General features: G+C 44.3%; 3 protein-coding genes across 8 annotated transcripts; 2 read left to right on the top strand and 1 right to left on the bottom strand.

Annotated features, from left to right (window-relative positions):
- The first annotated feature begins 1,104 nt into the window (after positions 1-1,104).
- Positions 1,105-13,207, top strand: fgfr1op (FGFR1 oncogene partner). Of its 5 annotated transcripts, XM_022758855.1 has the most exons (19): positions 1,105-1,283; positions 2,475-2,528; positions 2,615-2,669; positions 3,834-3,922; positions 4,236-4,373; positions 5,531-5,587; positions 5,687-5,757; positions 6,324-6,385; positions 6,511-6,572; positions 7,217-7,282; positions 7,962-8,015; positions 10,041-10,219; positions 11,000-11,074; positions 11,652-11,729; positions 11,944-12,062; positions 12,231-12,305; positions 12,664-12,694; positions 12,844-12,931; positions 13,033-13,207. In XM_022758855.1, exons 1-19 carry the CDS (start codon positions 1,200-1,202, stop codon positions 13,105-13,107), a joined length of 1,512 nt encoding a protein of 503 aa, XP_022614576.1. In that variant the 5' UTR covers positions 1,105-1,199; the 3' UTR covers positions 13,108-13,207. The 5 variants fall into 5 exon arrangements, with proteins under 5 accessions (XP_022614576.1, XP_022614579.1, XP_022614578.1 ...); XM_022758858.1 differs by lacking the exon at positions 12,231-12,305; XM_022758857.1 differs by lacking the exon at positions 11,000-11,074.
- A 1,371-nt stretch (positions 13,208-14,578) lies between these two features.
- ccr6 (C-C motif chemokine receptor 6) lies at positions 14,579-22,914 on the top strand. Of its 2 annotated transcripts, XM_022758864.1 has the most exons (3): positions 14,579-14,617; positions 17,828-17,950; positions 20,984-22,914. In XM_022758864.1, exon 3 carries the CDS (start codon positions 20,999-21,001, stop codon positions 22,199-22,201), a length of 1,203 nt encoding a protein of 400 aa, XP_022614585.1. In that variant the 5' UTR covers positions 14,579-14,617; positions 17,828-17,950; positions 20,984-20,998; the 3' UTR covers positions 22,202-22,914. The 2 variants fall into 2 exon arrangements, with proteins under 2 accessions (XP_022614585.1, XP_022614586.1); XM_022758865.1 differs by lacking the exons at positions 14,579-14,617; positions 17,828-17,950 and adding an exon at positions 19,140-19,195.
- A 953-nt stretch (positions 22,915-23,867) lies between these two features.
- LOC111231657 (kelch repeat and BTB domain-containing protein 11-like) lies at positions 23,868-25,879 on the bottom strand. The gene is made up of 2 exons (XM_022758863.1): positions 24,316-25,879; positions 23,868-24,279 (listed from the first exon to the last, which is right to left on the bottom strand). The coding sequence occupies exon 1, from the start codon at positions 25,587-25,589 to the stop codon at positions 24,354-24,356; it is 1,236 nt and encodes a 411-aa protein (XP_022614584.1). The 5' UTR covers positions 25,590-25,879; the 3' UTR covers positions 23,868-24,279; positions 24,316-24,353.
- Between the last annotated feature and the right edge of the window lie 423 nt (positions 25,880-26,302).

The following is a 26,302-nucleotide window of genomic DNA, read 5'->3' on the forward strand; positions in this document are numbered from 1 at the left end:
CCCAGTAGGAGCAAGACCCCCCCCCCCGACTGACAAATTTTTTCTGTCTCCTTGTGTCCTCCTCTCCACCCCCCCACTCTTCTTCTTTACCCCCTCCTCCTCACCTTCCTCCTCCCTGCAGTCACCTTTATTCTCTTTGTTTTCTCCATTTATTCTTGACAACAGAAAACTACATTCACCAAAACCTCTGACTCAGTCACCAATCAATCACCAATCAATCATCATTAATCAAACACTGTTTTCAGATCAGACACAAAGACAATCACTGTTCATCACACTCCACAGAATCATGGCGAACACAAAGTTCAGAACTGAGTAAAGACATTTTCTGTTTTCTGTTCACAGCTCAGTAACAGTTACAGTATCGATTACTGTAATCAATCAGGTATTGACTGTCTGATTCAGCTCCTACAAACAGTAAAACTTCAGAGCGACAGAAAGACAAATGTAAAGCACTAATGTTACTGTTATTGTACATCATTGTATATGATATTACACTATATGATGGCAGGATAATACAATCTGTTACTTTTGAACTTAATTCCTATAAATCCACACAAATTAAAAACAAAGTAAAACAAGAGAATACACATAAAAATATATATTAAAACATCTATATGTTTTTTTGTATTAATTTCTGATGGATTTTAAACATGTCTAACTTCACATTCTGTCTCAGACTTTTGAACTCTACTGTTTATAATACCTACACATATTAACAGGCTGTGGATGGATGTATATTTATGTAACATCTTTCTATATAAGCATACATACATAAATGTATAAATATGTACAGGCTAGATATATATGTCAATAAATGAAGTTGTTCTATATGATTTTTACATATATGTACATATAAAATAAAAATGTATATTTCATAAATGGAAATTCAAGACATATCTGTTTCCTCTTCACACTGTAGTTGACTTGAAGTAGTTAAATCAAGTTTACTGTCTGTTTTTACCGAACTGCTTAATGAACAGGCTGGAAACACCTTTGCTGTTCACTAGCTAATGTCAGTGACTCCGGATCTTCCACTCCAGTTGGGGGCGGTAATGATCCATTTCCGTGTTTGCAGATTAACCTCAAGAAGAAGAAGCAGCAGCAGCAGCAGAAGAAGGAGACGGCGTCCTTTCCGTGTTTTGTTGTGTAGTCCCTGACAACAGCAGCCGTTAGCTCCAGGGAAAAAACACGGGAACATGTCGGCTACCGAGGACGACACCGAGCTCCGGGACCTGCTCATCCAGAACCTGGAGAACAACGGAGTCCTCAACAAGCTCAAGGTCCGACAACCTTTAACCTCACTCCGCTCCGTGTCACCGGGAATACCGATGCTAGGCTAATGATAGCTTAGCAGCTAGCAAGCAAGTTGAACGGGTTTTGGTGAAGTCACGGTGACTGTTGTAGTTTCAGTACCGGGGGCAGGTTCGGGTTTTCTTGAGCCGGTTCTGAGGCTGTTCTGTGTTCGCTGACAGTTTGTTCCGGTAGAAGCTGATTGGAAGGTTTGATCTTCAGACTCTTTGAAGATTTAATGATCAAAATAAGATTTAAAACCAGTTTCCAAACACACAGGAGCTCAAAGTCAGTAGGAGAGGAAATCTTCACATTTCAAGAAAAGTCCCAATATTATGAAAATACAATCAGAATATAATGAGAATAAAATCATAATATAATGAGAATACATTCATGATATTATGAAAATACAATCATAATATAATGAGAATAAAGTCATGATATTATGAAGAAACAGTCATAATATAATGAAAATACAATCATAATGTTATGAGAATAAAGTTGCAATTTTACAAGAAAAACGTCATAATATGAGAATAAATGTTTTTTTCTCTCCAGATTTTACATTTCTAATTCTCGTAATATTACGACTTTATTCTCTAATGTCAGATTTCCTCCCTCATTGTGGCCTGACACTCTGACGTTCTCCTCAGTTCAGAGCTGTGGCTAATCGTTATCTTCCCTGTCCAGTCATCTGTCATCAACTGGTTAATCACTTGTCTAATAATGGAATAAAAAACATATTAAACAGATTCTCCAAGATGATGATCTGACAAAAGCTAAAGATGCTCAGATTATTATCACAGGGATCCACAACATTCACAGTGTATAGAATATGTAGAACACATAAATAGATTATATAGAATTTACAGGAGAAGCCGTCCAGGTCATTGATTAGTTTTATGTTGAAGGACTAACTGATTAAACAAAACAGTTGTGTCAGTGTGAACAAACAGAGACGCAGTGTGTAAATGAGTGTGACAGTAACTGTGGCCTGAACAAAGTTCGTCCAGTGACTTACTGTTTCTCTTTTTATCTTTGATTCATCATTTCATCCAAGAAAGGTCAGAAAATGATAAAGCTGCTTCTCTTTGAGGAAGTTTAACCAGAACTCATGAAATGTTTTCTTTAAAATAAGAATCAATGAGGAATCAAAATGAATGTACTGTTTCCTGCTGCAGGCGGAGATGAGGGCGGCCGTCTTCCTGGCCATGGAGGAGCAGGACAAACTGGAGGTGATGGTTCATGTTCACAGTGAAGAGTACCAACCGTGGTTCCTGTCACTTTATTGATTTACACTTTGTTCCTCTTTGATCATCAGAATAAAACTCCTCTGATCAATGAAAACCTGAAGAAGTGTCTCAACACCAAAGACGGTGAGTCATTCACTCTCCTGTATGTCCCTCATGCTTCTGTATTCAATCAATCAATCAATCAATCAGACTTTATTTGTAGAATAAAAGCGATAAAACACACAAGAATAAATGACCAAGCAATAAATAAAAACAATAGAAATAAGATAATAATAACAGGAAATGAGGGAACGCTGAAGACTGGAGCAAAGATAATGACGCAGTGATGAAGATAAAATAATAAAATACTAAAACAGAGGAGATGTATTTAAGTGAGGAAATAACCAGAAATAAAAGGAAAAGAATCCAGAAAATAATAACACAATAAAAGGACAAACCAGTGAAACAGCTTGAAATAAACAAATAAACAGAAAGATAAATAAATAAACATAAATAAAATTCAATTAACACCCAGACTGAAAAGGGCGGTGTTCCTGCTTCCCCTCAGGTGATGTCACACAGCTGATGTTTGTTTACATGATGTTTATATATTTTTATCTGACATTACTCGTACCTTGGCCTCCATCTTGTTCCCTCCTCTGAGCTGCTGTCACTGTCCACACCGACTGAGCTCTAGTGTCTGTGATGAGTCGGTCAGTGGACAGACATGTTGTAGCTGATGGGAGTCACCACAGGGGGGAGCTGTGGCTCAACCTGCAGGATTCAAGAGAACCTGAAGAACCGCACTGGGTTCTCCTGCCATGTTTGTTGCTTTAAGCTCAGAGGGTTTGAGTCGTTGAGGTTCTCTCCCTGCAGAACCCTCTGTCAGTTTCAGAACCAGAACCAGAGAGAAGTCTTCACACAGCAGCAGGTTGTTATAGAATATAGAACCACACTGCAGATGTTCATCTCACTTTGACTCTTCACTGTATGAAGTCGATCAATCAACAGGAAGTTCATTTTGATTCATTGTATCAGTCGATATTAAAACAGTTTTTCTTCATCACATGATCATAAACTGAATGTGAACAAAACAAGATCTGAACAGGTCAATAACTGATCTGATGTTTCATCAATAAAGAAAATGATCAGTAGATTCATCATTGAAGAAGACACCTGTCCTGACTTACCTGTCCTGTCTCACCTAACCTGACTCACCTGTCCTGTCTCACCTTTTCTGACTCACCTGTCCCGACTCACCTGTCCCGTCTCACCTGTCCTGACTCACCTGTCCCGGTCTCGCTGCAGGTCGCCTTGTGGCCAGTCTGATCATGGACTTCCTGCAGGTCTTTAACCTGGACTTCACCTTGGCTGTGTTCCAGCCGGAGATCAACTCGGTGAGTGTCAGGGGACAGTCATCCTCACCTGTATTCTGGTTTGTGTTCACAGCTGTCACATCATCCACCTGTCTCTCTTCTTCTTTGGTTCTTTACCATGAACACCAGTCCTCACTTCACTTCCTGTTGATCATTAACAGGTTTAACTGTGGACTGGTCGATTGATTCAAAGATGATTAGCCAATAATCAATCAGTCAAAATAAACTCGCTCATCCTTTAATAGTCAGCTGTTGTTATGGCGACTGTTTGGTGATGCATTCAAGGACCCAACTGATGAGTAGTGGATCTGTAAACATCAACATGTGCTTGCAGCTGCACGGTCTGGAAGGCCGGGACCTGGTCTGCAGAGAGCTGGGTCTGTTGGAGTCCGAGCTGAACAGGAAGTCCCCTCTGCTGCTGGAGCTGGTCAGGAGAGGACACCACAAAGACGAGCCGAGCGTCTGCACTCAGGTGAGGACTCGTCCAGATGAGAGCAGAGAGAGAGAGGACAGGTGTAATCACTCCTCTGGTCTCTCCCCGTGTGTGTGTGTGTGTGTGTGTGTGTGTGTGTGTGTGTGTGTGTGTGTGTGTGTGTGTGTGTGTTCAGAGGGTGGGTGTTATGATCTGGGTCACTGAGCTGCAGACTGTCAGTAGAGACTCAGGGCACGGAGCTTTAGTTTCCTGTTGATCTCAGTGTGTCCTGGTTTCTGCTGCTGATGCTCCACATCTGCTGCAGCTGCAGAGGACTCACCGGCCCCACGGCTCTTCTCTTCTTCTTCTCTACACCTCTTCTCTTCTTCACCTCTTCTTCTCTTCTTCTCTTAACACCTCGACAGAACTTTTAATTTGGTAAAAACATTCATCTAGACTCACTAACTGATTCGATTTTGGTGGCTAAAGGTCAAAGTTCAAAGGTCACAGTGACCTCACAAAAAATGATTTTGGCACTGTGAATGTGATGTCTTGAACTCCTCAAGGGAATCCCTTCAAACTTGGCTCAAAAGGTCAAAGGTCAATTGGTAGTGGCCTCATAAAACAGTTTTGGCTTTGTGAATTCAATGCCTCAGTAACACCGTTCACCTGGACTCAAGGAAGAACTGATTAGATTTTGGTGGTCAAAGGTCAGATGGAAGGAACAGGAAGTGACCTGGAACTAGTCTGAGTGGATTAACTGACTTTAAGTGATTCCTTAAGTGAACATTATGAACACATACATATACATTTATACGTTAAAGAAAGTCACACTTTAAGGAAAATCTTAACTGAAGGCGTTTTGTGAAAGCGACCCCTGACCTTTACATCTTAACATTCGTTTGAAAACATGAGTAATCCCTGAATGATGAGGTCAGAGAGGTTTATTTTGAAATTCTACTTTTAATTGATCCACTAAATCAACTTGAAATAAATGAATGTAGTTTGTACATTTGGATTTAGTGACGGTGTCTGTGTGAAACCTTCGTGGATCAGTGTTCATCATGGTGTTGAAATTCTCTCTTTTTAAAAACGATATTTATAAATGTATATGATCTCACTCACACGCACGCACACACACAGACACACACACACAATCATCTAACCTCTAAAACTCATGTGTATTTCCTGTGTTCATGCCTCCTCTCACTCTGTAGGAACCGTCTCAGAGACAGATCACACACGCCCGCAAGAAATATGACTTTTATGACAAGGTGAGTTTCCAGGAAACCTGTGTATGATGTCATTGGTCTCTGGCCAATCACAGATGTCGTCATCAGGTGTTGATTGTTGTTCTTGTTTCCCCCCTACAGGAGCGCAGCGGCTTGGTTTCAAAGGAAGATGTGAAGAGCGTCTTCGTGGATCTGTTCCCCAGACTGAACAAGTAGGAAATAATTATCTGTCATGGTTACCATGGTAACACATTCAATAAATCTAAATGTCAGAGTTTCACTACTTAAATATCGTGGCCAAAAGAACTCATGATACCTATGGACCAATCATTATCAAATATCACAGTCAACATCAGTAACTGTACATCAACCAACCAGCAGTGTCTGACTCCGCCCCCTAACTCCCAGCTAATCCAAATATGGTCAAAGAGGAGGGGCCTGTGGTGCATGTCGGTTTTGTGGCAAGCATATTCTCACCCACCTGTCACTCAAAGAGGCCACGCCCTCAATCCTCCATAACTGTAGTCCTTAATAAAATGTAAACAGGTGAGTTATATACACAGGTGTTATGAAGGAGGAAATTAGCTCTAGAGACCAAAACAGTTTTTGTACCAGGCTGCAAACATGTTTATTTCTGCTGTAAAGTTGGACATTTTAACATGGGAGTCTATGGGGACTGACTCACTGTTGGAGCCAGACTCTAGTGGTCGTTAGAGGAACTGCAGCTTCTGGTTCTTCAGTTTCGTTTTAATGAGCGCTAACATTGTGTGATCTGCAGGAACATGTTGGAGAGGTTCATCAGTGACGAGCTCAGAGCTGCTGACAAAACCTTCTCTAAAGGTAGGATGGTTCATGGCAGCATTACAGACTGTACCTGTAAACAACAGTGGCAGGTATCAGCTGCTGTCACACCTGTGGAATCAGGTGTGTAACTCTGACACTGACTCGTCTCTGTCTGTTCTCAGCTGTAGACCTGCAGCTCTTTCTGGGGATGTACAGACGTCTCTTCTCTCAGTGCAGAAGTGTGGTGAGAGTCTCCGAATCTGTCTCATTTACATGTTGTGCTTTTGTCTTTTTTCGTCCTGCTAATGACTGTCTCATCAGTGGTGCCCAAACTGAGGGCTGTGGGTCCCTCCAGGGGCCCATGAATAAGCTTTAGTGGTCTCAAGGCGAATAAAGGCAGAGGGGAGGGGAAAGAAAAGATTTACAAGAAAATGAAGTTTTCTCTCATTTTTGTTTTTAATTTTGATTTAACAGCATATTTTCACCTGTCCAGGCCTCTGAAAGCCCTCCATCAAAAATTCTCTAAAAAATCAGCTGAAAATCCTTCAAATCTGGGAAGAAACTAATGCATCCATCACACAGGTCAAAGCATGGGAGCCACTGAAATAATGTTTGATGAGTGATTTGATTTGGCTGAACAGATATAAAATGTTGGACTGCTCCTTTAATGTCATTATTTGCTTCATTTGATTGTTTTTCTTTTGTAAAGTCTTTAACTGCTCTGTTGAAAATATACTAAAAATCAGGTTCACTTACTTGTTCCCAGAGCTTTCGACTGCAATCACTCTCCCCAGGAGCTCCCATTAATCTCCACCCTCTTTATGCTGTGTAGATTTATCTTGAAAAGATCAAAGTAGTTCAGTGAATTCACTCTGTGTCTTTGTTCAGGTGGTTCAGGACTCTGATGTCACCCCCCCCCCTGAGGAGAAGATCAGCTCTCCACCTGTCAGTAAGGTACGTCTGGCTCCACCAGCTGTGTGTGGTTGTGCTGTGAATCCATGAGGCCTGAGCTGTTTGTCAGCCAATCAGAAGAGAGGAGGCTCTGAGCCTCTCTTCTGATTGGCTGACTGTTTTCTGAGTGAACCAATAAAAATACAGCAGATTTCAGGTAAAAACACTCAGAGAAACCAAATCCTGCAAGGTTTGGATGGTGGGTCCAGGTGGGCGGGGCTTGGTGACTGCTTTGTTGTGACATCACAAAGTTCCAGAAGTCCTGACGGCTGGTTTTAAGGCTCAGTTTCTGAATACAGGCTGTGTGCATTTCTCTGTGGACTGAGGCTTTGATACTTTCACAGTATTAATATAGAAGCTAGAGCTGATCTATAATCACACTACACATGGACGTCTAGAGATGATACCGACAAAGACGTTCCTACAGTTTTTATTGGCTGAGACATTTCTCCAGGTTTATTAATGCAACTTGATTTAAACTAGTAGTTTCTGAGAGGTGAGGAGGGACTGAAGGGTTTATGAAGAGCTGCTCCAACAGTCAGACACTGAAAGACGCCATGTTCAGACCAACATGAGCACATCATCATCAGCTGCTCTGATGGCGAGTGTCAGTGTGTGATGTGTGTGTGTTGGTGCGGTGTCAGGTGTGTAGCCACTGATGCCCTGTCCCTGTCGTGCACAGATCCCCAGGTATAAAGGCCAGAAACACAGAGGGCAGAGTCAGACAGCAGCCAAGGTAACGACGTGGCAAGCGCAGGGCAGACACGCTAACACCCTTAGCTCCTGCTGCTGACGCCGACGCCCACACGCCGCTTTCATTCTTCTCTGTGTCACATTCACACAATCACTCAACTTTAACCCTTAAGCCTGATTTTCTTCTCAGAGTCAGACCTCAACACACGTGAAACATGTCGCTGTGACTTCCTCTACCTGAGGATGGCCCTTCAGAATAAAGCTTCAATCAGACTCCTCTTGTTTTTAAGTTTCCTTCAGGAACAGCTGTTCCAGGTGTGATAGTGTTAATGATAATAAAGTTGAGGATGAGTTTGGAGTAGTGTCAGATCAAATATCAATGATATCAATGATGCAGAGAGAGAAATGCTCAGTGCATCATGAGAGTTCTGATGGTTAATGTCACGAGCTTCTGTCCAGTGATGGTGTGAGGGGTGTTGTACCTGCTGTCCACAGAGAGGGGGCGGAGCTCAGGACGTATCAAACGCACTGCTGCAGGAGAAGCTTCATGGGAGTTGTAGTTCTTTCCCCCTCCTGTCGATCTGTGGACAGGAAACCTCTCTGACTCAAACACTGGTGCCAGTCTGACTGAGGCGGGACAGGAAGTGCCGTCCTGACCTCTGAAGTACAGATCCAGTGTTAACCCTGACACACAGCTGTAGTCTGACTGTGTGGAGGGAAAGCGTAGCAACGCTCCTCACCTGACCCCAGACCAGCTTCAGAAACCTGAACCAGGACGAAGCGATGGTCTGAGGTTGTCAGCAGCTGCTCAGACTCACCTGTCTGCTTTAATCCTTCATCCTAACAGAAACTCTGAATCCTGCAATGATGATCACATGACTCTGAGTCCGTGAAGTCCCAGACCCAGGTGTGGGGGACTCACCTGCACCATAACGACTCAGTGTCACGTCCTTTTCCACAGCACTGACTGGAAACACAGTGACAGTGACTGGAGATACCTGGTTCTCCTTCCAGTGTAAAGGCACGATCCCTCCCACTCCTAGAGGATTTTTAATGTGAAATACCTGCAGGAAGTGTTGGGTTTTATTGATGGGACGATTTTAAAAACGGCAAAGTAGAAGCAGCTGAAAATAAAAGACACTTTGTTGATAATCAGAGTGGTGAGCAGGACATGGATCAGTGCTGTGGACATGGACATTATACTGAACTGAATACAGATAATATACTGTCAGTCAGTGTGGTTAACTGGAAACCAGCTTCTTCATGTTGAAGTCCTTTGTACAAACTAAATGTGAACATTAATTAAGATGATTCAGTGTGATAATCTTTCAAATGTGGATACAAGCACCAGAATTGGTGTGTTTTTCCATCTGGAGTCATTAATTTGAAAAATCCCATTAGCCACTTGAAATTTCTGAATGATGAACCAAAACTTATGTAAGAGTCGACAGTCTACTTGTCTTAACATTAGCTCTCTAGGCTAACTCGCTAACGTTAGGCTAGTTACTTTTTTTTGTAAGTAATAATTTTGCTTTTATATACTTTCATTTCATTTCTTACAGTGTACTAAATTTCACCTTCTACGTTGTCAGAAATGACGGCCATCTTGAATTTTCGAGTGGCTAACGTGTTTTATCAAAAAACACCCAAGAAGGATTAGTGATATTTAGTACTTGTATCCACATACATAGGAAATGTACTTCAATTTAATGTTTTACAGTGTACTAAACTTCACCTTCTACAATGTTAAAATGTTTGATTTGACACCTGGATTATTAACGAGAGAAAACAGTGGATGAACTTGCAAAAAATAACATTTGCTTGCCAGAAATGGCGGCCATCTTGAAGTTTCCAGTCTAGTACTTGTATCCACCTTTGACGGAGCTCGTAGCTGATCTGCACTGACTGGAGATGTTGTGTGATCATCATGGAGCCGGAGGCAGCGACACTCACTTCCTTTTTAGTCGTTAATCATCAGCTCTTTAACGAACCTCTGGACACTCGTCCAATGCTTGACGTGAAGCTGAACCTGCCGTGATGCGTTTCCTGTTTCCGTGTCGTCGAGCAGGACTCGGACTGCGTGACGTCTCTGGGTAGAGGAGACTTCCAGCAGCAGGACAGCAGGACTTCCACCCTCGCTGTGAGGAGGGAGCGTCTGGACTTGGACCTGGAGGTGGAAGACGACCTGGACGACGGAGACTCGTTCTTCGACGACCCGCTGCCCAAACCTCAGAAGACCTACGGCTGGTGAGGACGCCTGAACTCATCAGAGACGTTCACTGCTCCCTCTGAATGTTGGTGAAAAAGAATATGTTTATACAGCAACAAGAAGTGTGGCTCCGCCCACTAGAAACAACAGCGTAAACACAGCCTCAGGATCTGAGTTATTTATCAGTTATTGATTTGAGTTATTGATCTGGAGTTATTGATCTGAAGTTATTGATAACTTTAGTTACTGACAACTGAGGAAAGTTAAACTTGAGAGATTTGATACAGGATTTGGATTCAGTAAAGCTGCAGTTGACTTAGTTAGTTACTTAGTAAGTTAGTTAGTGCATCTAGAGATGGTGCAGCTGATCAGTAACTAGTTAGAAACTAATTAGTAAGTCAATAGTCGATGCAGTATTTCCCTGCAGGAAGTGTACTTGTAAAAAGATGATGTTTCTGTTTTCACAATAAAGGCCAGGCGCTGCCTTCACATTAAGGTGCTTTTATTGTGGAGGCTCACTGTAGCAAACGAGCAGCAGCACAGAAAATCATGAAGTGCTGATGCTTGTGCAGAATGAGTCCAGACACGATGTGTGTCCCTCTGAACTAACCTGTCCAGATGTCTAACCCCCCCACTCCACCCCCACCCCCCTGCAGTGCTTGACCTGTCACACCTGTTTCTGTATTTCCTGCTTTGTCTTGGATGTACCTCTGCTGTGCTGTCTGTTTTTGTCTTGTGTCTCCTTGTCCTGTCTTCTTTCCTCACCTGTCCCCCCTCTGTCTACCTGTGTGTCCCCCCCCCCCCCTCCCCCCCCACAGTGTTGTCCCTCTTAGGGAGGAGTGTCTGTCTGGGCCGGTCGTCTCCCCCATGAGGCGAGGCAAAAGCCTCAGCGAGTGAGTGTGCATGGTTAGCCCCGCCCTCAGGTGTCAGCGTGAGTCAGATCAGACTGTCACTGTTACACTGCCTGCTTTGATGTCATCATCTCATGTGTGATGTCATCAGGGCTGCTCCGCTGACTGGCTGTGTGATGGGCTCAGACAGTCAGATTACACTCCATCAAACTGTAGTGACCTCTGAGGAGGAAGTGAGCGAGCGGCGAGCAGCAGAGCAGCTCCGGGCGTCGCCTCTCTCCTGGTTTCAACTCGACTGAAACTAAGAGACCGAACGTCCTGACAGGTCCACGGGTCGACTGAGGACGTTAGAAAGAATCATATTAATGAGACTGATTCTGTAACAACCTTTCTCTCACTCTCTCACTGTCTCTCTCTCTCTCTCTCACTGTCTCTATCTCTCTCTCTCACTCTCTCACTGTCTCTCTGTCTATATCTGTCTCTCTGTCTCTGTCTCTCTCTCTGTCTCTCTCTCTGTCTGTCTCTGTCTCTCTCTCTGTCTCTCTCTGCCTCTCTCTGTCTCTCTCTGCCTCTCCCTCTCTCTCTCTCTCTCTCTCTCTCTCTCTCTCTCTGGTCTCAGTCTGTCTGTCCTGGCTGGTGACTCAGAGGGCGAGCGAGACGATCCTCTGTCTGAACACAGTCAGAGCTCTGAGCTCAGGTGAGCTATAGGTGTATCTCTCTCGCTCTCTCTCTCTCTCTCTCTCTGTGGATCCAGTCTTTGATTTATTGATCGTTATTGATTATATTGGTTATTGTCATTGAAAAGCACCAAACTCAATGAAAGATTTGATGAATTAAAACGTCTGTTTCACATATAGAACATATAGAGCATCACTTATAGGAAGTCCATGACTGTTTGTTCTGTATCCCAGGAAGGTGGAGGCGTCTGGGGCCAGAGAGAGTCCTGCAGGGTCCCTGTCTGAGGCTCCCAGACCAGGAGGGGGAGGAGGAGGGGGGAGCAGCACGTCGGAGCCAAGCCGCAGCAGGAACGGTCAGTTATATTTGCCCAGTTCCTGACTGTACTGTATGTCCTAAAATGGGGGAGGGAGCGTGGAAGGAGAGGAGAGGCAGATCATGCTTCCTGTAAACGTGATCAACATCTGCCAACAGTTGCTGGTTTGTGAACCACGTCCTGACAGAACTGATTGTGTTCCCACAGGAGCGTCAGAGTCCAGAGACAGGGGCTCCAGAGACTCCAGGCCCCCCCCTCACAAAACTGGATCCCTGCATCTAGGTAGGAGTCAGTCCTCCACAGCTGCTCCTGGTCCTCTGTGATGTTTCCTGTGTCACACACAGACTGCTCTTTCTATCCCTCCGCCGCCGACAGTCAGAGTCAATCTGTCCGTCTTATTCTCCTGGACATGATATTTCAGGAACACGTTGATAGAACTTCTTATGATTTGGCACAAACATTCACCTGGACTCAAGGATGAACTAATTAGATTGGAGCAGGACCACCTTGTCTCTTTGTGATTATAAAATAATTCCAGCTGTTCAACATCTGTTTGTCCAGCAGCCTCCACATCTGCTCAGACAGGATCAATAGAGTCAGTGTCAGGCAGCAGCTCATGTTCCTCTCTCTGTTTTCACAGACGACGTGGAATATGACGACGACTTCAACAGGTCAGTGTGTGTGTGTGTGTGTGTGTGTGTGTGTGTTTATTCAGTCAGTTCCTGTTTACTGTTTACTGTTTACTTAGTGAAGAGATGAATCATGGGAACTAAACATGAGGCGCAGTAAACAGATGATGATGAAGATGTGTTTCTTTCAGTCATCGTTCAGATTTCTCCAGGAGCGAGTTGAGCATCGGAGAGGAGATCGAGGAGGTCTCCATCGAGGGACCTGACACCAGCGACAAGGTGAGCACACCTGGGGGGTCCCTCTGGTCCAGGTTCAGGCTCCTGGTCCTTGTTCAGGTCCTGGTCCAGGCCCAGTCTTGACAGTCTGTTGTGTTCTGCAGGACACCACCCAGGACCTGAGTGTGTCCCAGCTCAGTCAGAGTCACGGAGCCGACTACATGGAGGAGGTGGCCTGACGCTCCCATCATGCACCTCTCTGGGCTTTCCCATCATGCACCTGTTTGTATCATCCATGTCTAAGTGTTTCACTGAGAGAATAAATTTTTTGAACCGAGAGCTCATTCTCTGCACAGTCGTTTCTGAGGAACAGGTGATCCTCACCTGGGGGCGGACCTTCACTCACCTGCTGCAGGAGCTGATGACTCATCAGCTGATTCACTCATTCATTATAACATGACTGTGCAGGATGTAAACATTAAAACATAAACAACAACAAACATCAGAACTTAATGATAATAATTAGAAAATCATGAGAGACTAAAAAACAACATTAGGGAGATTAAAAACAATGTGAGAGACTAAAAAACATGAGACTAAAAACAATGTTACAGAGACTAAAAACAACATGAGAGACTAAAAACAACATGAGAGACTAAAAAACAACATGAGAGACTAAAAAACGTGAGACTAAAAACTGTTAAAGAGACTAAAAACAACATGAGAGACTAAAAAACAATGTGAGAGACTAAAAAACAACATGAGAGACTAAAAAACGTGAGACTAAAAACAATGTTAAAGATACTAAAAACAACGTGAGAGACAAAATACATGAGAGACTAAAAACAAGGTTAAAGAGATTAAAAACAGCATGAGAGACTAAAAAACAACGTGAGACTAAAAACAACGAGAGAGACTAAGAAAACGTGAGAGACTAAAAAACAACATGAGAGACTAAAAACAACGTTAAAGTGACTAAAAACGTGAGAGACTAAAAAACAACATGAGAGACTAAAAACAACGTTAAAGTGACTAAAAACGTGAGAGACTAAAAAACATGAGAAAACAACATGAGAGACTAAAAAACAACGTGAGAGACTGAAAATGTTAAAGAGACTAAAAACAACATGAGAGACTAAAAACAATGTTAAAGAGACTAAAAACAACGCGAGAGACTAAAAACAACATTAAAGAGACTAAAAACGACGTGAGAGACTAAAAAACATGAGAAACTAAAAACAATGTTAAAGAGACTAAAAACAACATTAAAGAGACTAAAACAACATTAAAGAGACTAAAAAACAACATGAGAGACTAAAAACAACGTTAAAGAGACTAAAAACAACATGAGAGACTGAAAAACAACATTAGAGACTAAAACAATGTTCAAAGTGAGACGAACTCAGTGAGTCTCTGACACTCGGTAACAAGTGGAGGCAATAGCACCGTGTTAAATCCTCGGCTGTGGGCCTGGTCCATTCTGTCCAAGTCTCTGTGAACACAGTGGAGGGTCATGCTCTTCACACAATCTTCATACAGTGTCACAGGAGAGGAGGGGGGAGAGAGAGAGACAGAGACAGAAAAAGGAAGTCCAGAATCAGTTTCAATTGTTTTCTCCTCTCGTCCCTCCCCTCCTTCTCTCTCTCTCTCTCTCCTTCTCTCTCTCTCTCTCTCTCTCTCTCCCCTCCCCTCTCACTCTCTCTCTTCACCATTACCTGTGTGAGTGACAGAGCAACCAGCAGCGATCCGGTGAGTCTCTTCTTTCTCTTCTTTCTCTTTTTTCTCTTCCTTCTGTTCTTTTTGCTGAACGTTCCCTCCTGCAGTGAGACCTCCGTCTCCACTTCTGCTTCTTTCTCTCACTTTTAATTTGAAGGGATATTTCCTGTGTGAGAGCTGCTGTGACTGATGTAGAGTCAGTGGATTTGTCCTGAGCAGTGAAGTCCAGGTCATGTGACAGATTATGTCGTCTCGCAGTGGACCAGGTCTGAACTGGAACATGTTCAGGTCTCTGTTTGTGGTGGTGCAGACTGTGTGGAGGTCTGGGTTGTGTCTGGTGCAGACTGTGTGGAGGTTAGAGTCGTTGCTTTTCTCTCACTTAATCCTGAAAATCAACAGGAAGTGTGTTCACATCACATAACAAAAGCAAAATCAAGACAAGAAAATCACCTCTACAGTTTGACGTTGGTCATGTGACCTTTGACCACCAGGTGAAGGAGACCAACAGGTCAGAACATTAACCCTGTCTCTGACCTCGTCTCTTCCAGCTCCAGGGAAAACGTGTGAAGGTCTCTAATAACACCACGTAGAAATATGGTGGTTAGAATCTGTCGACTCGCCACCTTCTCACATCTCCTTGATACATATATATATATATCTATATACTGTATATATAAATAAACTCCTTTGTATATACATGTGCAGACTGTGGTGTGGCACTGTTCCTGACATTAAACAGGAAGTGATGCAGGACTCTGGTTCCTCTGTTGTATATAGTTTTGTTGAATGATATATAGATGAATGACAGGCAGATGTTCAGAGAGCAGGACGGACGATATATGAAGCCGATATCTTTTGTTTTTTTTTAATCTGTTAAAATACAAGAATTTAATAACAATGAAAACACAAAACTGCCGAATGTAAATGAAGTTGCAGTTTATTGTCCTCAAGGGGAAATTCATTCAGATCTGCTCAGACAAGGCCAACATATGACACATGTTGTCTGCAGACAGATGTGCTCTCTGTCTGCACTGCTCTTATTCTAAATGAAACAATGTTAGAAATGTCCACAGGTAAACTTGTAAAAGAACTTATTACATAAATAAAAACTGAAATAAACAATATCAGATCTGTGCAGCAGCATCTCTGTGTTTCAGCTCCAGTCCCAGTGGATGAGCTGCAGGTTGTAAAGCAGGAAACAGTTCCTCAGTATTTCCCATGAGCCTTTTCTTCTCATTAATGTTCTCAGTCTCCCTGAGCAGAGTCTCTGTCTGTGGCGTCTACATACACTTTGTGTTTCATCGGCCTCGTGAGCTTTTTAATCAGCCTGATGAATCAGTGCAGCACTAATACAAACAGCTGACGCTGCCTGTTTTTACAGTTATAAACTGGCCGTGGTGCAGCGTGTGCAGCGTGTGCAGCCCTCAAAGTATTTTTCCTTCACTCCAACACTTTTCATATAAATGATCAAAGAAGAACAGATTAGTTTTAATGTATTTTCAGTGATTTGTGGCTCAATAAATGTGTTGTGCTGCACAGGAGACGTGGTGATTCTGTTAGCATGGAGCTACAGGACGTTATACTGCAGTGGAGGAGGTGACAGTCAAGCGACAGACGACTCCACCACTCAGTGATATCAAAACTTTCATTTTAGGCTTTTATCGTCCATTTATCTTCTGTTTTACTCATGAATTGCTTTGTGATTATGAACATAGATGTTAGTGAACTCACATCAGTCAAGGTTTGTTTTCACAAGACATTTGAGGAATTTCAAAAACCAGGCGTCAAGTTTTCAGCGTTTGGGCTGATGATCAGTTCACACAGTGAGTGACCTGGTGACACAGAGATGAGACTGTTCGGACATCGTGATATTAAACTCTCTGCTGTTATTTTATGTCAGAAACTTTTAAAAGGTGGATTTAAGAAATAATGGAGAAATGGAGAAAATGTCCTCAGAGGGTTAAATGATAATGAACTGATGAAGAGATCCGAATAAATGATATTCTCACATCACTTGATAGTTTCATGACAGATGTTTGTTAAATAGAGAAAATAATCTTTAGGTTTTTCCACAGCGGGAGGATTTAATTAAACAACGTTATGTTTAGATCAGACCTTCACCAACCTTTTCCAGCTGATGATCCACCTGAAAATCTCATCCGACCCGTCACAACAGGGAGCACAGATCTGATCTCAGAGCAGTTTGTACTGACTGGACAAAGTGTCAATAACTGAATTAATAACCTAAAGATTTATAAATCCTTTATGAGGGTGTGATTTTTCAAAATTTAAAATTACAGAAACAGATCGTCTGAACTGAAGCTTCAGTCAGTGGATTCAGCTCTTTGTTTCTTTGTTTCTTTCTCGTTGTTGATTTGATCCCGTCACAAAAACAAGTAAAATAATCGATCATTCAAATAGAACTCTGTCAATAAAACAGACAAAAACAAACAGAAAATAAACAACAGAAACAAAAAGAAGATTGTCACAAATAACGAAGGAATTAAAGACAAAGGCATCTGTAAACATCTGTAACATCTGTAACATCAGTAACATCTGTAACATCTGTATCAGTAACATCTGTATAAGTAACATCAGTATCGGTAACATCTGTAACATCTGTATCAGTAACGTCAGTATCTGTAACATCAGTAACATCAGTATCAGTAACATCTGTATAAGTAACATCTGTATGAGATTCGTCACATTTTGTTCTCGTGACTCTTTGAACGACTCAAGTTTTGTTAAAGGTTGAAGGTGAAACGTAGATGTATTCATTTTAAGCCCCGCCCACTTTAACCTGTCATGAACCAGGTGTTCAGACTGGACCGACCTGAGAGTCTCACATGAATCCAATCAGCTGATTATCAGATGTCAACTCTTCTCAGGTCACTTCGACTTTGTGTTTGATTTTTTCTTTTGTTTTTGGAAAATGGCGGGAAAACTGAGGTTTTCTGATGAATTGAGGTTAAAATGGAGAAAGAATTGTGAGTGCGAACATGAACTCGATGATGACAGCGCCACTGTGAGGTCAGAGAGGTCAGAGGTCAGATAGTGGGGGGAGGTGTTAGAAAGCAGAGGTGGTCTGGTCCAGTCCCAGTCTGATCAGCTGGAGGAAGTCCTGCGTTCAGAGGAAGTGCTTAAATACACAAACACCTGAATAGGTGACACGTGTCAGACAGAGAACTGGTTCTTGATCCAGATCAGACCAGGACTCGTTCAAGTCAAACCGTCTGTTTCCAGGTGACATTTGAAATACGGGAAGTCGGAGAGAACAAACTGAGCGGCTACAGAAGTAGAGAGCGGGAACACGAGGCGTTTGAGGAACCAGAGTCAGTCTGACACACGAGTCCTGTGGTTGTCCAGGTAAACACACCTGCACACACACATTGCTCACTTTATAAGGTACAATCACTCTTTTATTTGATTTCCTCTCTTCAGTCGAGTTGATGTGAAACATGTTAAGTAACTGATTTCCTTCGTGGTATCTTAAACTCCCATGATGCTCAGAGTGAGTGTGACCTGAAAAAACCACACATCACCTGAACTGGGTCACTCGCTGTTTTGACCTCTTTTTCTGCAAACTTCCTCTCATTATTCAGACGCTCACACGTTCACATTCACTCGTTCACCACCACCATCCACCACAACAGAGCGTTCTCATGTGAAATCTCCTCACTCTTCACCCTCCCTCGCCCCCTCACCCCCTCACCCCCCCACATGAGACATTTGTGCCAGTTTCACTTCGTTTAAATCTCGACTGAAACTATGAAACTGAGTCAAGTAAGAACTTTGTGACCTTCAACTGTTTCAGATCCTCATCATCTCAGTCTGCACACGACAAACACAAAAGGCTGTAAATCCAGTTCAAACACGTGGAAACACAAAGAAGCAAATAAAAGAACCTGTTAGAACCTGGTTCTGACGTCATGAACACATGTTGAGTTCTGCAGGTGAAAGACTGACACTGAGAATGAATTTTCATTATGATATTGAAATGTAGGAGTGAATTTCGAATCCACTGACAATTGGATGAGCTATATATGTGTGTGTGTATATGTATATATATATAAATATATAAACTCTAGTGTTTTATGACCTCAGTAGGTCTGAGTCTCTGTTTTGGCTCCAGGGACAAGATTAGACCTGAATCTGGTTTTCAGAAATGTAAACAACATATTTGCCTTATGACATCGACATAAACCACACACACACACACACACACACACACGTCACTTCTCCGCACTTTAAATGTCACATTACATTAAATCTAATTATATCTAAACCCATAAATTCAGGATGAAATTTAAAGTTTGAAGTCGACTTCTCCTTTTCAAACTTTAAATGTCATCTCTTAGATTCATTGACTTTTTAACAGGAACAGGAAAGAGAGGGATTTTCATAATAAAACATATTTTTAGCAGAGACACAGACAAACTGTTTTATATTTAATATTTTTTATAATTATTTGTTTGTGTGTTTATTTCTCTGTGCCTTTAAATGCTACTGCGTCTCTCAGGCTGTAAACCAGTTTGACCAGTTGTAAACCTGAGATCATTACACCCAGACACCCGTCAGGACTCTAGACTTTGCTCCCAGACGTCCTCAAAGGTTTGTAATCGAAGTTTTTAGAGGTCTAACAACAGGACCTGATGTTGGACCTCTGCTGGATTGAGACCAGGACTTTGATGTGTGGACCCTGTAGATGTTTTATGTCTGTACAGTGAACCTGGGGCTGTAGTGTAAAGACTGGAAGCTGCTACAGGAACTAAATCCTCCTGTGGAGGTTTCTGATCGACATGCCGGATCTGCTCAGTCCAACAGTGGAAGTGAGAAGTTGAGGTTTTATGGGAGGTTTCAGCTTGGACCACTGCCTTCCCTAGGAAGCGTTTTATTCTCTAACTCCGACATACAACATCACACATTCAAAAACCTTACATGGACGTGCTCATTGAAAGTAGCTGAATTGTGAAAAAAAGAGGAAGAAACAAAATGAAGGAAAAAATAAGAATAAGTGTGAGAGACGGAATAATACAACAGCATTGAGGTTTTTCATGTATGATGAAAATACTACACACATAAACACAGCATCAGCTTTTGAACGCTCATAATTATAACATGAAGAAGAAAGAAGAGAAAAGGGAGGGAAAGGGGAGAGAAAAGGAAGGCTGCGAGTCGATCTGCACAAAACTTTGAACATAGAATCTGTGGACTCTCGTTTATAGCGAACCCCAGCTGGAATGATGGTGAAGCGTACAGATATGTTAGAAGCCTTTATTTATGTTCGGCCATCATCCTTATTTTTGAACACAAATTTCTCCGTACTTCTTTGTTCCTTTACACCGTAAGAGCTGATGGACAGATAAATTAATAAAATCAGCTCTTACAACACAAATAAAATAAGCTGTATTCCTTATGACCTTACATATGAGTATATTAGTGAGTATATTAGTCCAAAATTTCACATAACATTTGCAATAAACATAAAGAGGACTCAAAAGGCTTTTATAGCTCAACAGCACCACCATGAGGCCCAATACACATACAGAGGCTAATGTTAGCATGGTAACGCATTAAACATTTCTCCACAGTAAATATAAAACAAGGAGGCAAACATAGCTTCACCTAAACACATTATTTACACACAATACCTTGTTCCCAACTCCAGCTAGGCGCTTAAACATCTGAAGGTATCCCTTTGTAGAAGAGCTGTAGTTCGGGACCGTACCGTCTACCGTATACTCACAACTGACGCGAAGAAAACTTATTTACAAAGATGGGTACCGCTACTTCCGCCCGAAGAGCACCAAAATAAAAGCATACAGGAAGTGAACACTTTATTAATAGAAACCCTCTTAAAAGTTACTTACAACTCATGAACTTTTTCACTTCTCCTACAATATACTGTAGTACTCACATTTTTAGTTCTAACTTTGGAACGAAAGGAGACAATCACTTCAAACATACAGGATGTGTGCAGGGGATCAGGACACACATCCAAACCAAATATCACGACCCTGTGACCACGCCTGCCAAAGTTATTCAAGAGAAACTGTCAGTTTCTACCACTTCCTGTTGTCGTAGAGACTCGGGAGTTCTCCCGTTGGAACGGGCGTCCTCAAAAAACGTAAAGATGGAAGTTGGTCTCTATCACCTTCAGGCTCATTTTCATCCCTTCTTTTTGTCTGTTTTCCTTTTATTGTTTGTTCTAAATCTGAAAAGAAACGTGACGAGTGTCAATGCTGCAGATGTTTCAGACGAGAAGCAGCTGTTTGTTTAAATTACTTTCCCTCCTCATGTTTTGCATCTGAACAGAAACACCTTCAACAGCTGAGTTGTCCTTCAGGACTGAAGAGATCATCACCTCTCTGTCTGATTTTCTCTTTTATTCTTTCGCAGCACAACAACAAGAAGATGAACTACCCAGAGGACGACCAATCAGATTACGACTATGGTAACTATACCTATGATAACTATACCTATGGTGACGATTGGGTTCCACCTTGTTCTTACCAGAACAACAATAGCGTGGAACGGGTGGTTGGCCCGTACATCCACTCCATCATCTGCATCCTGGGCTTGGTGGGGAACAGCCTGGTGATCGTCACCTACGCCTTCTACAAGAGGACCAAGTCCATGACTGACGTCTACCTGCTCAACGTGGCCGTTGCGGACCTGCTGTTCGTGGCAACGCTGCCTTTCATCGTCTACAATGAGCTGTCTGCCTGGTCGATGGGACCGGTGGCGTGCAAGCTGCTGCGCGGCTCCTACAGTGTGAACCTTTACAGCGGCATGCTGCTGCTCGCCTGCATCAGCACCGACCGCTACATCGCCATCGTCCAGGCCCGCCGCAGCTTCAGACTGCGCTCGCTGCCCTACAGCCGCATCATCTGTGCCATCGTATGGACCGTCGCCTTCCTGCTGTCCATCCCCACCTTCTACTTCTACAACTGGTACGAGCCGAGCCACATCGGGCAAATCCACATGCTCGAGGGCCGGGAGCAGAATCTGACCCACATCTTGGACGACTTTCTGTACAAGGGCCAGGAGGAGAATCTGACCTCCAGGTCTCCACACTCCGTCTGCGAGTTTAGGTTCACGGACAACAACACGGCCTGGACGACCAAGATAGCCGTCCCCGGCATCCAGCTGTCCGTGGGCTTCCTCTTGCCGCTGTTCATCATGATCGCCTGCTACACCGCCGTCATCGTCACGCTGCTGAGAGCCAGAAACTTCCAGCGGCACAAGGCGGTGCGGGTGGTGCTGGCCGTGGTGGTGGTGTTCATCGCCTGCCACCTGCCCTACAACATGGTGCTGTTCTACGACACCGTCACCATGTTCCAGCTGCAGTCGTGTGGGGCGTCGGACAGCGTGGAGGTGGCCAAAACCGTGACGCAGACCATCGCCTACCTGCACTGCTGCCTGAACCCGGTCCTGTACGCCTTCGTCGGGGTGAAGTTCAGGAACCACTTCAGAAAGATCTTCCAGGACCTGTGGTGTCTGGGCAAGAGGTATATCGCCCCACGTCGCTTCTCCAGGGTCACCTCCGAGGTCTATGTCTCCAGTCGCCGCTCGGTGGACGGATCCAGCGAGAACGGCTCGTCTTTCACCATGTGAGGCCGTTTGGTGGGTTCATCTGGACCAGGAGCTTCACTGGACCTGAGCTCAAGGTCTGCAGGTCTGGGAGTTCAAACCTGACTGAAGTCTGTGAGACATTTGTAATATTGTGTTGTAGCTCCGGTTTTCAGTCAGTGAGGAAAATCTCAGGGGTTGATTGATGATGATATAAAGGATAAGAAACAATCTTTTATCTTTGATTTCTGCTTTTAAATGTGAAATATGCCTGTATCTCTTTGTGGTTGTTGTGACTCTGTCTTCATCAATGTTTGTCTTATTAACAGTAAGACAGTGTCAAACAGATAATCCTTCAGACTGTAACATTTGGAGATACAAGGTTTTCACTGGACAGAGGTGGATATGATATTTCATGCTGTTACATTAGGAATCATTAACAGCATTTCTTCAGTGTAGTATTCAGACCTTCAAAATAAAACCAAATTTGGAACTTGATTTTCTGCTGCAGCTTTTCGCTCTTTAACTTCATCTGAGGATTTTCAGATTAAAAACTGCTGATCTTTGGATTTAAGTTTGAACTCTGTGTAACCTCCACTGACTCCTCAAACATCTGCAGACTTTTATTTTCCTAACTTTTCTTCTTATTGTCCTCTGCGTTTTATTTTTTAAACTGTTTGTGTTAATGTAATATTTTGCTCAGACATGATTTTATTTTTATAACCTTGAATTTGAATGTATCAGCCTGTCACTGTAAACACGTCCCTTCAGAATAAAATGCAGTTTGTTTTAATACCAAAAGGTTTTTATTTATTAATACTTCATCATCACTGTAATTGTGGTTGTGAACAGCAGGTGGCGCCCCCCACTGAGATTGTTGATGTCAGGGGGAGGTCTCACTCTGCTCCTGTCAGGAGTCAGGGTTTGTTCCAGTGGATCTTTGCTGGATTGTTGCTGTTTGGTTTTTCAGCAGAAAGTTTCAGCTGCTGTCGATGTTTGGAGGACCACCCCCACCCCCACCTGACCCCACCTGACCACCCCCACCTGACCCCACAGAAGAGGAGACAGGTGAGACATTCTGCTGCTCTCCCAGGGACTGAAAGATGATGATCGTTCCACTTTATAAAAGTAATTCACTTTATTTTGGTAACATTTTATTTTTCAGCTTATTTCCTGGAAACTTTCCTCGTAATTTCCTGGAAAATAGTAGTAATTTCCTTTTTTGTGTTTCACTGGTAATTAACAGGAAGTTTCCAGGACAGACAAAGTTTGGTCCTGATGAGGAGGAAGATAGAGAGACAGTCGATAATAAACTGATGATGATAATGATGAAGCAGGTCAGTGACACACTGAGACATAGTGTACTGTAGAGTGTGTGTGTGTGTGTGTGTGTGTGTTGGCTCTCAGTTAAACTCTGTCACACTGCAGATAAAATATGAATGAGTCTCTGTTCAGATCATAAAGAGTCAACACACATACACAAAACACTATGTGATTCCTCTGACAGAGCTCCAGTGTCTGGGTCACATGTCACATGGTTACATCACCATGATCACACACACACACACACACACACACACACACACACACTCTCTGCAGCCACAGGAAGTGGAAACACTCTGCTCCGCCTCGTCAAAATAAAGGTTTTCTGACACAATGAAAAGTAAAGACACAAGATCTTAAGCAGCTGGAAGCAGCAACTTTCCCGCCTTTTTTATTATTTTTTATAAGATGATCAAAGAGTCATTTCATCTCAGGCTTAACAATCAGAACATGACCTTTGACCTTTGACCTTGTCCGACATTCAGTTTGCTGTTTGTTTGTGTTCAAGAGACTCAGACTGACAGGGGGCGGAGCCAAAAACACTTTGATGATGTCACACTGGAGAGGATGACCTCACATGCAGGTAACAGAGTGTGTTTGTTTTAGCTGTTTGATGAGGAGCCGGCAGGTGGAGTGACCAGATGCTCACCTGTACAGTCTCTGCTCCAGATGTTCAGTCTCTGCTCCAGATGTCTGCTGCAGCTGGACTAAACAAACATCTGGTTTTCATGCAGCAACAAGTGGAAACAAACTTTCATTAAACGTCGGTTAAAGCGGGAATAAAAGAAAAAGGCACAGCTGAAGAAGAAGAAGAAGAAGAAGAAGAAGAAGAAGAAGAAGAAGAAGAAGAAGAAGGAGGAGGCAGGTTCACGTGTTAGCACTTTTTTGGACCGGGTTCAGGTCCTGGTCCTGGAGACTTGTCCCGGTTCAGACAGAGGACAAAGGGCACTAGGGCTCCTCTGACCTCTGCGGGGGGGGGCAGGACGTCCGGCAGGAACCCCTCCCCCTGCTCCCGCACCTGGAACTGCAGCGTCTGGCTCCGGTTGACGCAGTAGATCCGGTCCTCGAGCACCGCACAGCGGAACGGCAGCGGGTTCTGCAGCGGGAAGCTCTCGCTGCCGAGCCACACCTTCACCACCGTGTTGTACTTGTACACGTTCACTCCCGCGCGTTCCCGGTCCACGTCGAAGCGATACACGAGGCCGCGGCGCGCCACCATGTCCGTGGACCGCCGCCGGCTCTCGTTGAACGGACACTCCTCCCACTCGTCGCGGCGGGAGTCGTAGCGCAGCAGCCGGTAGAAGAGCGAGCCACCGGACACGAACAGCTCCCCGCCGCAAGACGTCGCCTCGTGCGCCACCGCGAAGGAGCCTCTGGGCAGTGGCGCCACCTGACTCCACCTGTCCGCGCGCGGGTCGTAGCGCTCCACCGTGAACAGACACTCCCCCCCGATGGCGTACAGGTATCCGTCCATGGAGACCAGTCGGAGCTGGCAGCGGGGCTGGGTCAGCGGCCGGACCTGGCTCCAGAGGCCGGTCAGCGGGTTGTAGCAGAAGACCCGATCCGACGCCCTAGAGCGGCCGTCCCCCTCCGCCCTGATCCCCCCCGCCACGAACAGGTAGTTGTACATGGTGCACATCCCGGAGCCTTTGGCCGGGACCTCCTCCGGCAGGCTGGTCAGGACTTCCCACTGCTGCGTGTCCGGGTGGAGGCAGAACACCCGCCGGTGGTTGTGGTCCTCCGGGGCGTGCAGCATCGGACTCTGCGGCCGGCTATTGTCCCGGCTCTCCGCGCGGTCGCACACCTCGCTACTCTCGGCCACCGCCAGCACCTTCCTCCCCTCCATCCTCCGTGCCAGGATGTGCTCTCTCTCCCCCGCTGTCAGCCGGCCGTACAAGGCGGGAGTCCGCAGTACGTGCAGGTAGTGGTCGCTCATGTATCGGTAGAGCCGCTGCTTCGCGCCCTCCGCGCCCTCGCTTTTGGCTTTTGTCAGAAGCTTGTAGCAGTTTTCTGCGCTGATCTGTGGCGGCATGTCCGCAGCTGCTGCGCCGAGGTGTGAACACTGATCCCCGGAGGAGCCTCCTGACTCCTTACTCTCCCTGGCCTCCATTTGTTCCGGACTCCTGGTGGATCAGATCGATCCGGGTTCTGTCGGACTCGATTATGCGTCTGGAGATCCGAACAATAAACGCCCCTCCACTCCTCCTTTATTCTCTCTGTTGCTCCAAGTTTTCCCTCCTCCTCCTCACACACCATCCACATCCGTCTCTTGCTTCACTAATGTCCTCGGCTCCGGATTCTCCATCCCCCGCTCCTCCAACGGGGCGCGGCGGCTGCTGACGCCGGGATTCCTCGCCTGCTGTCGCGGGGAGTTTTGCTGCGTCTCCCCGCTGCAGAGCACGGAGGTGTCTGCGGACACAAAGGCGTTCGGTGACCGTGTGGACTCTTCCTCCTCCTCCTCCTCCCCCTCAGACTGGACCCGTGTGCTCTGTGGTTCCGCCCCTCTGAGGAACAAGAACAGAACCTGGTTCCTGAGCTGCTGCAAAACACTCCGCGGTCCAAACACAGTGTGTCCTTATCATGTGTACATGTGTTAGTTTGAATATAAAACAACTTTTATTGAAGTGGTGCATTGGGAAACAAAGTCAAGTACATAAAGAAAATGGCAGCTTTTATTTTTACTCTAGAGAACAGATGAAACACACATCTGTACAGATGTGCAGCTGCTGCCAGGACGAGTCTAGAGGTTCCGTTTTCTTACTTTTCAAACTGGAACAAACATTTTCTGTCAGAAATAAAACAGTGGGCTATAAAAGAAGATGA

The sequence above is a fragment of the Seriola dumerili genome, unplaced genomic scaffold (assembly GCF_002260705.1).
Source record: "Seriola dumerili isolate Sdu_G_001 unplaced genomic scaffold, Sdu_1.0 BDQW01000312.1, whole genome shotgun sequence".
Classification (NCBI taxonomy): domain Eukaryota; kingdom Metazoa; phylum Chordata; class Actinopteri; order Carangiformes; family Carangidae; genus Seriola; species Seriola dumerili.

Bases quoted from the DNA above. Each gene is read 5' to 3' on its own strand.
- ccr6 (XM_022758864.1), top strand. From the start codon at position 20,999: ATGAACTACCCAGAGGACGACCAATCAGATTACGACTATGGTAACTAT.
- LOC111231657 (XM_022758863.1), bottom strand. From the start codon at position 25,589: ATGGAGGCCAGGGAGAGTAAGGAGTCAGGAGGCTCCTCCGGGGATCAG.
- fgfr1op (XM_022758855.1), top strand. From the start codon at position 1,200: ATGTCGGCTACCGAGGACGACACCGAGCTCCGGGACCTGCTCATCCAG. The intron at 1,284-2,474 runs GTCCGACAACCT...TTCCTGCTGCAG, and splicing joins GAGTCCTCAACAAGCTCAAG to GCGGAGATGAGGGCGGCCGT. The intron at 5,588-5,686 runs GTGAGTTTCCAG...TCCCCCCTACAG, and splicing joins AATATGACTTTTATGACAAG to GAGCGCAGCGGCTTGGTTTC.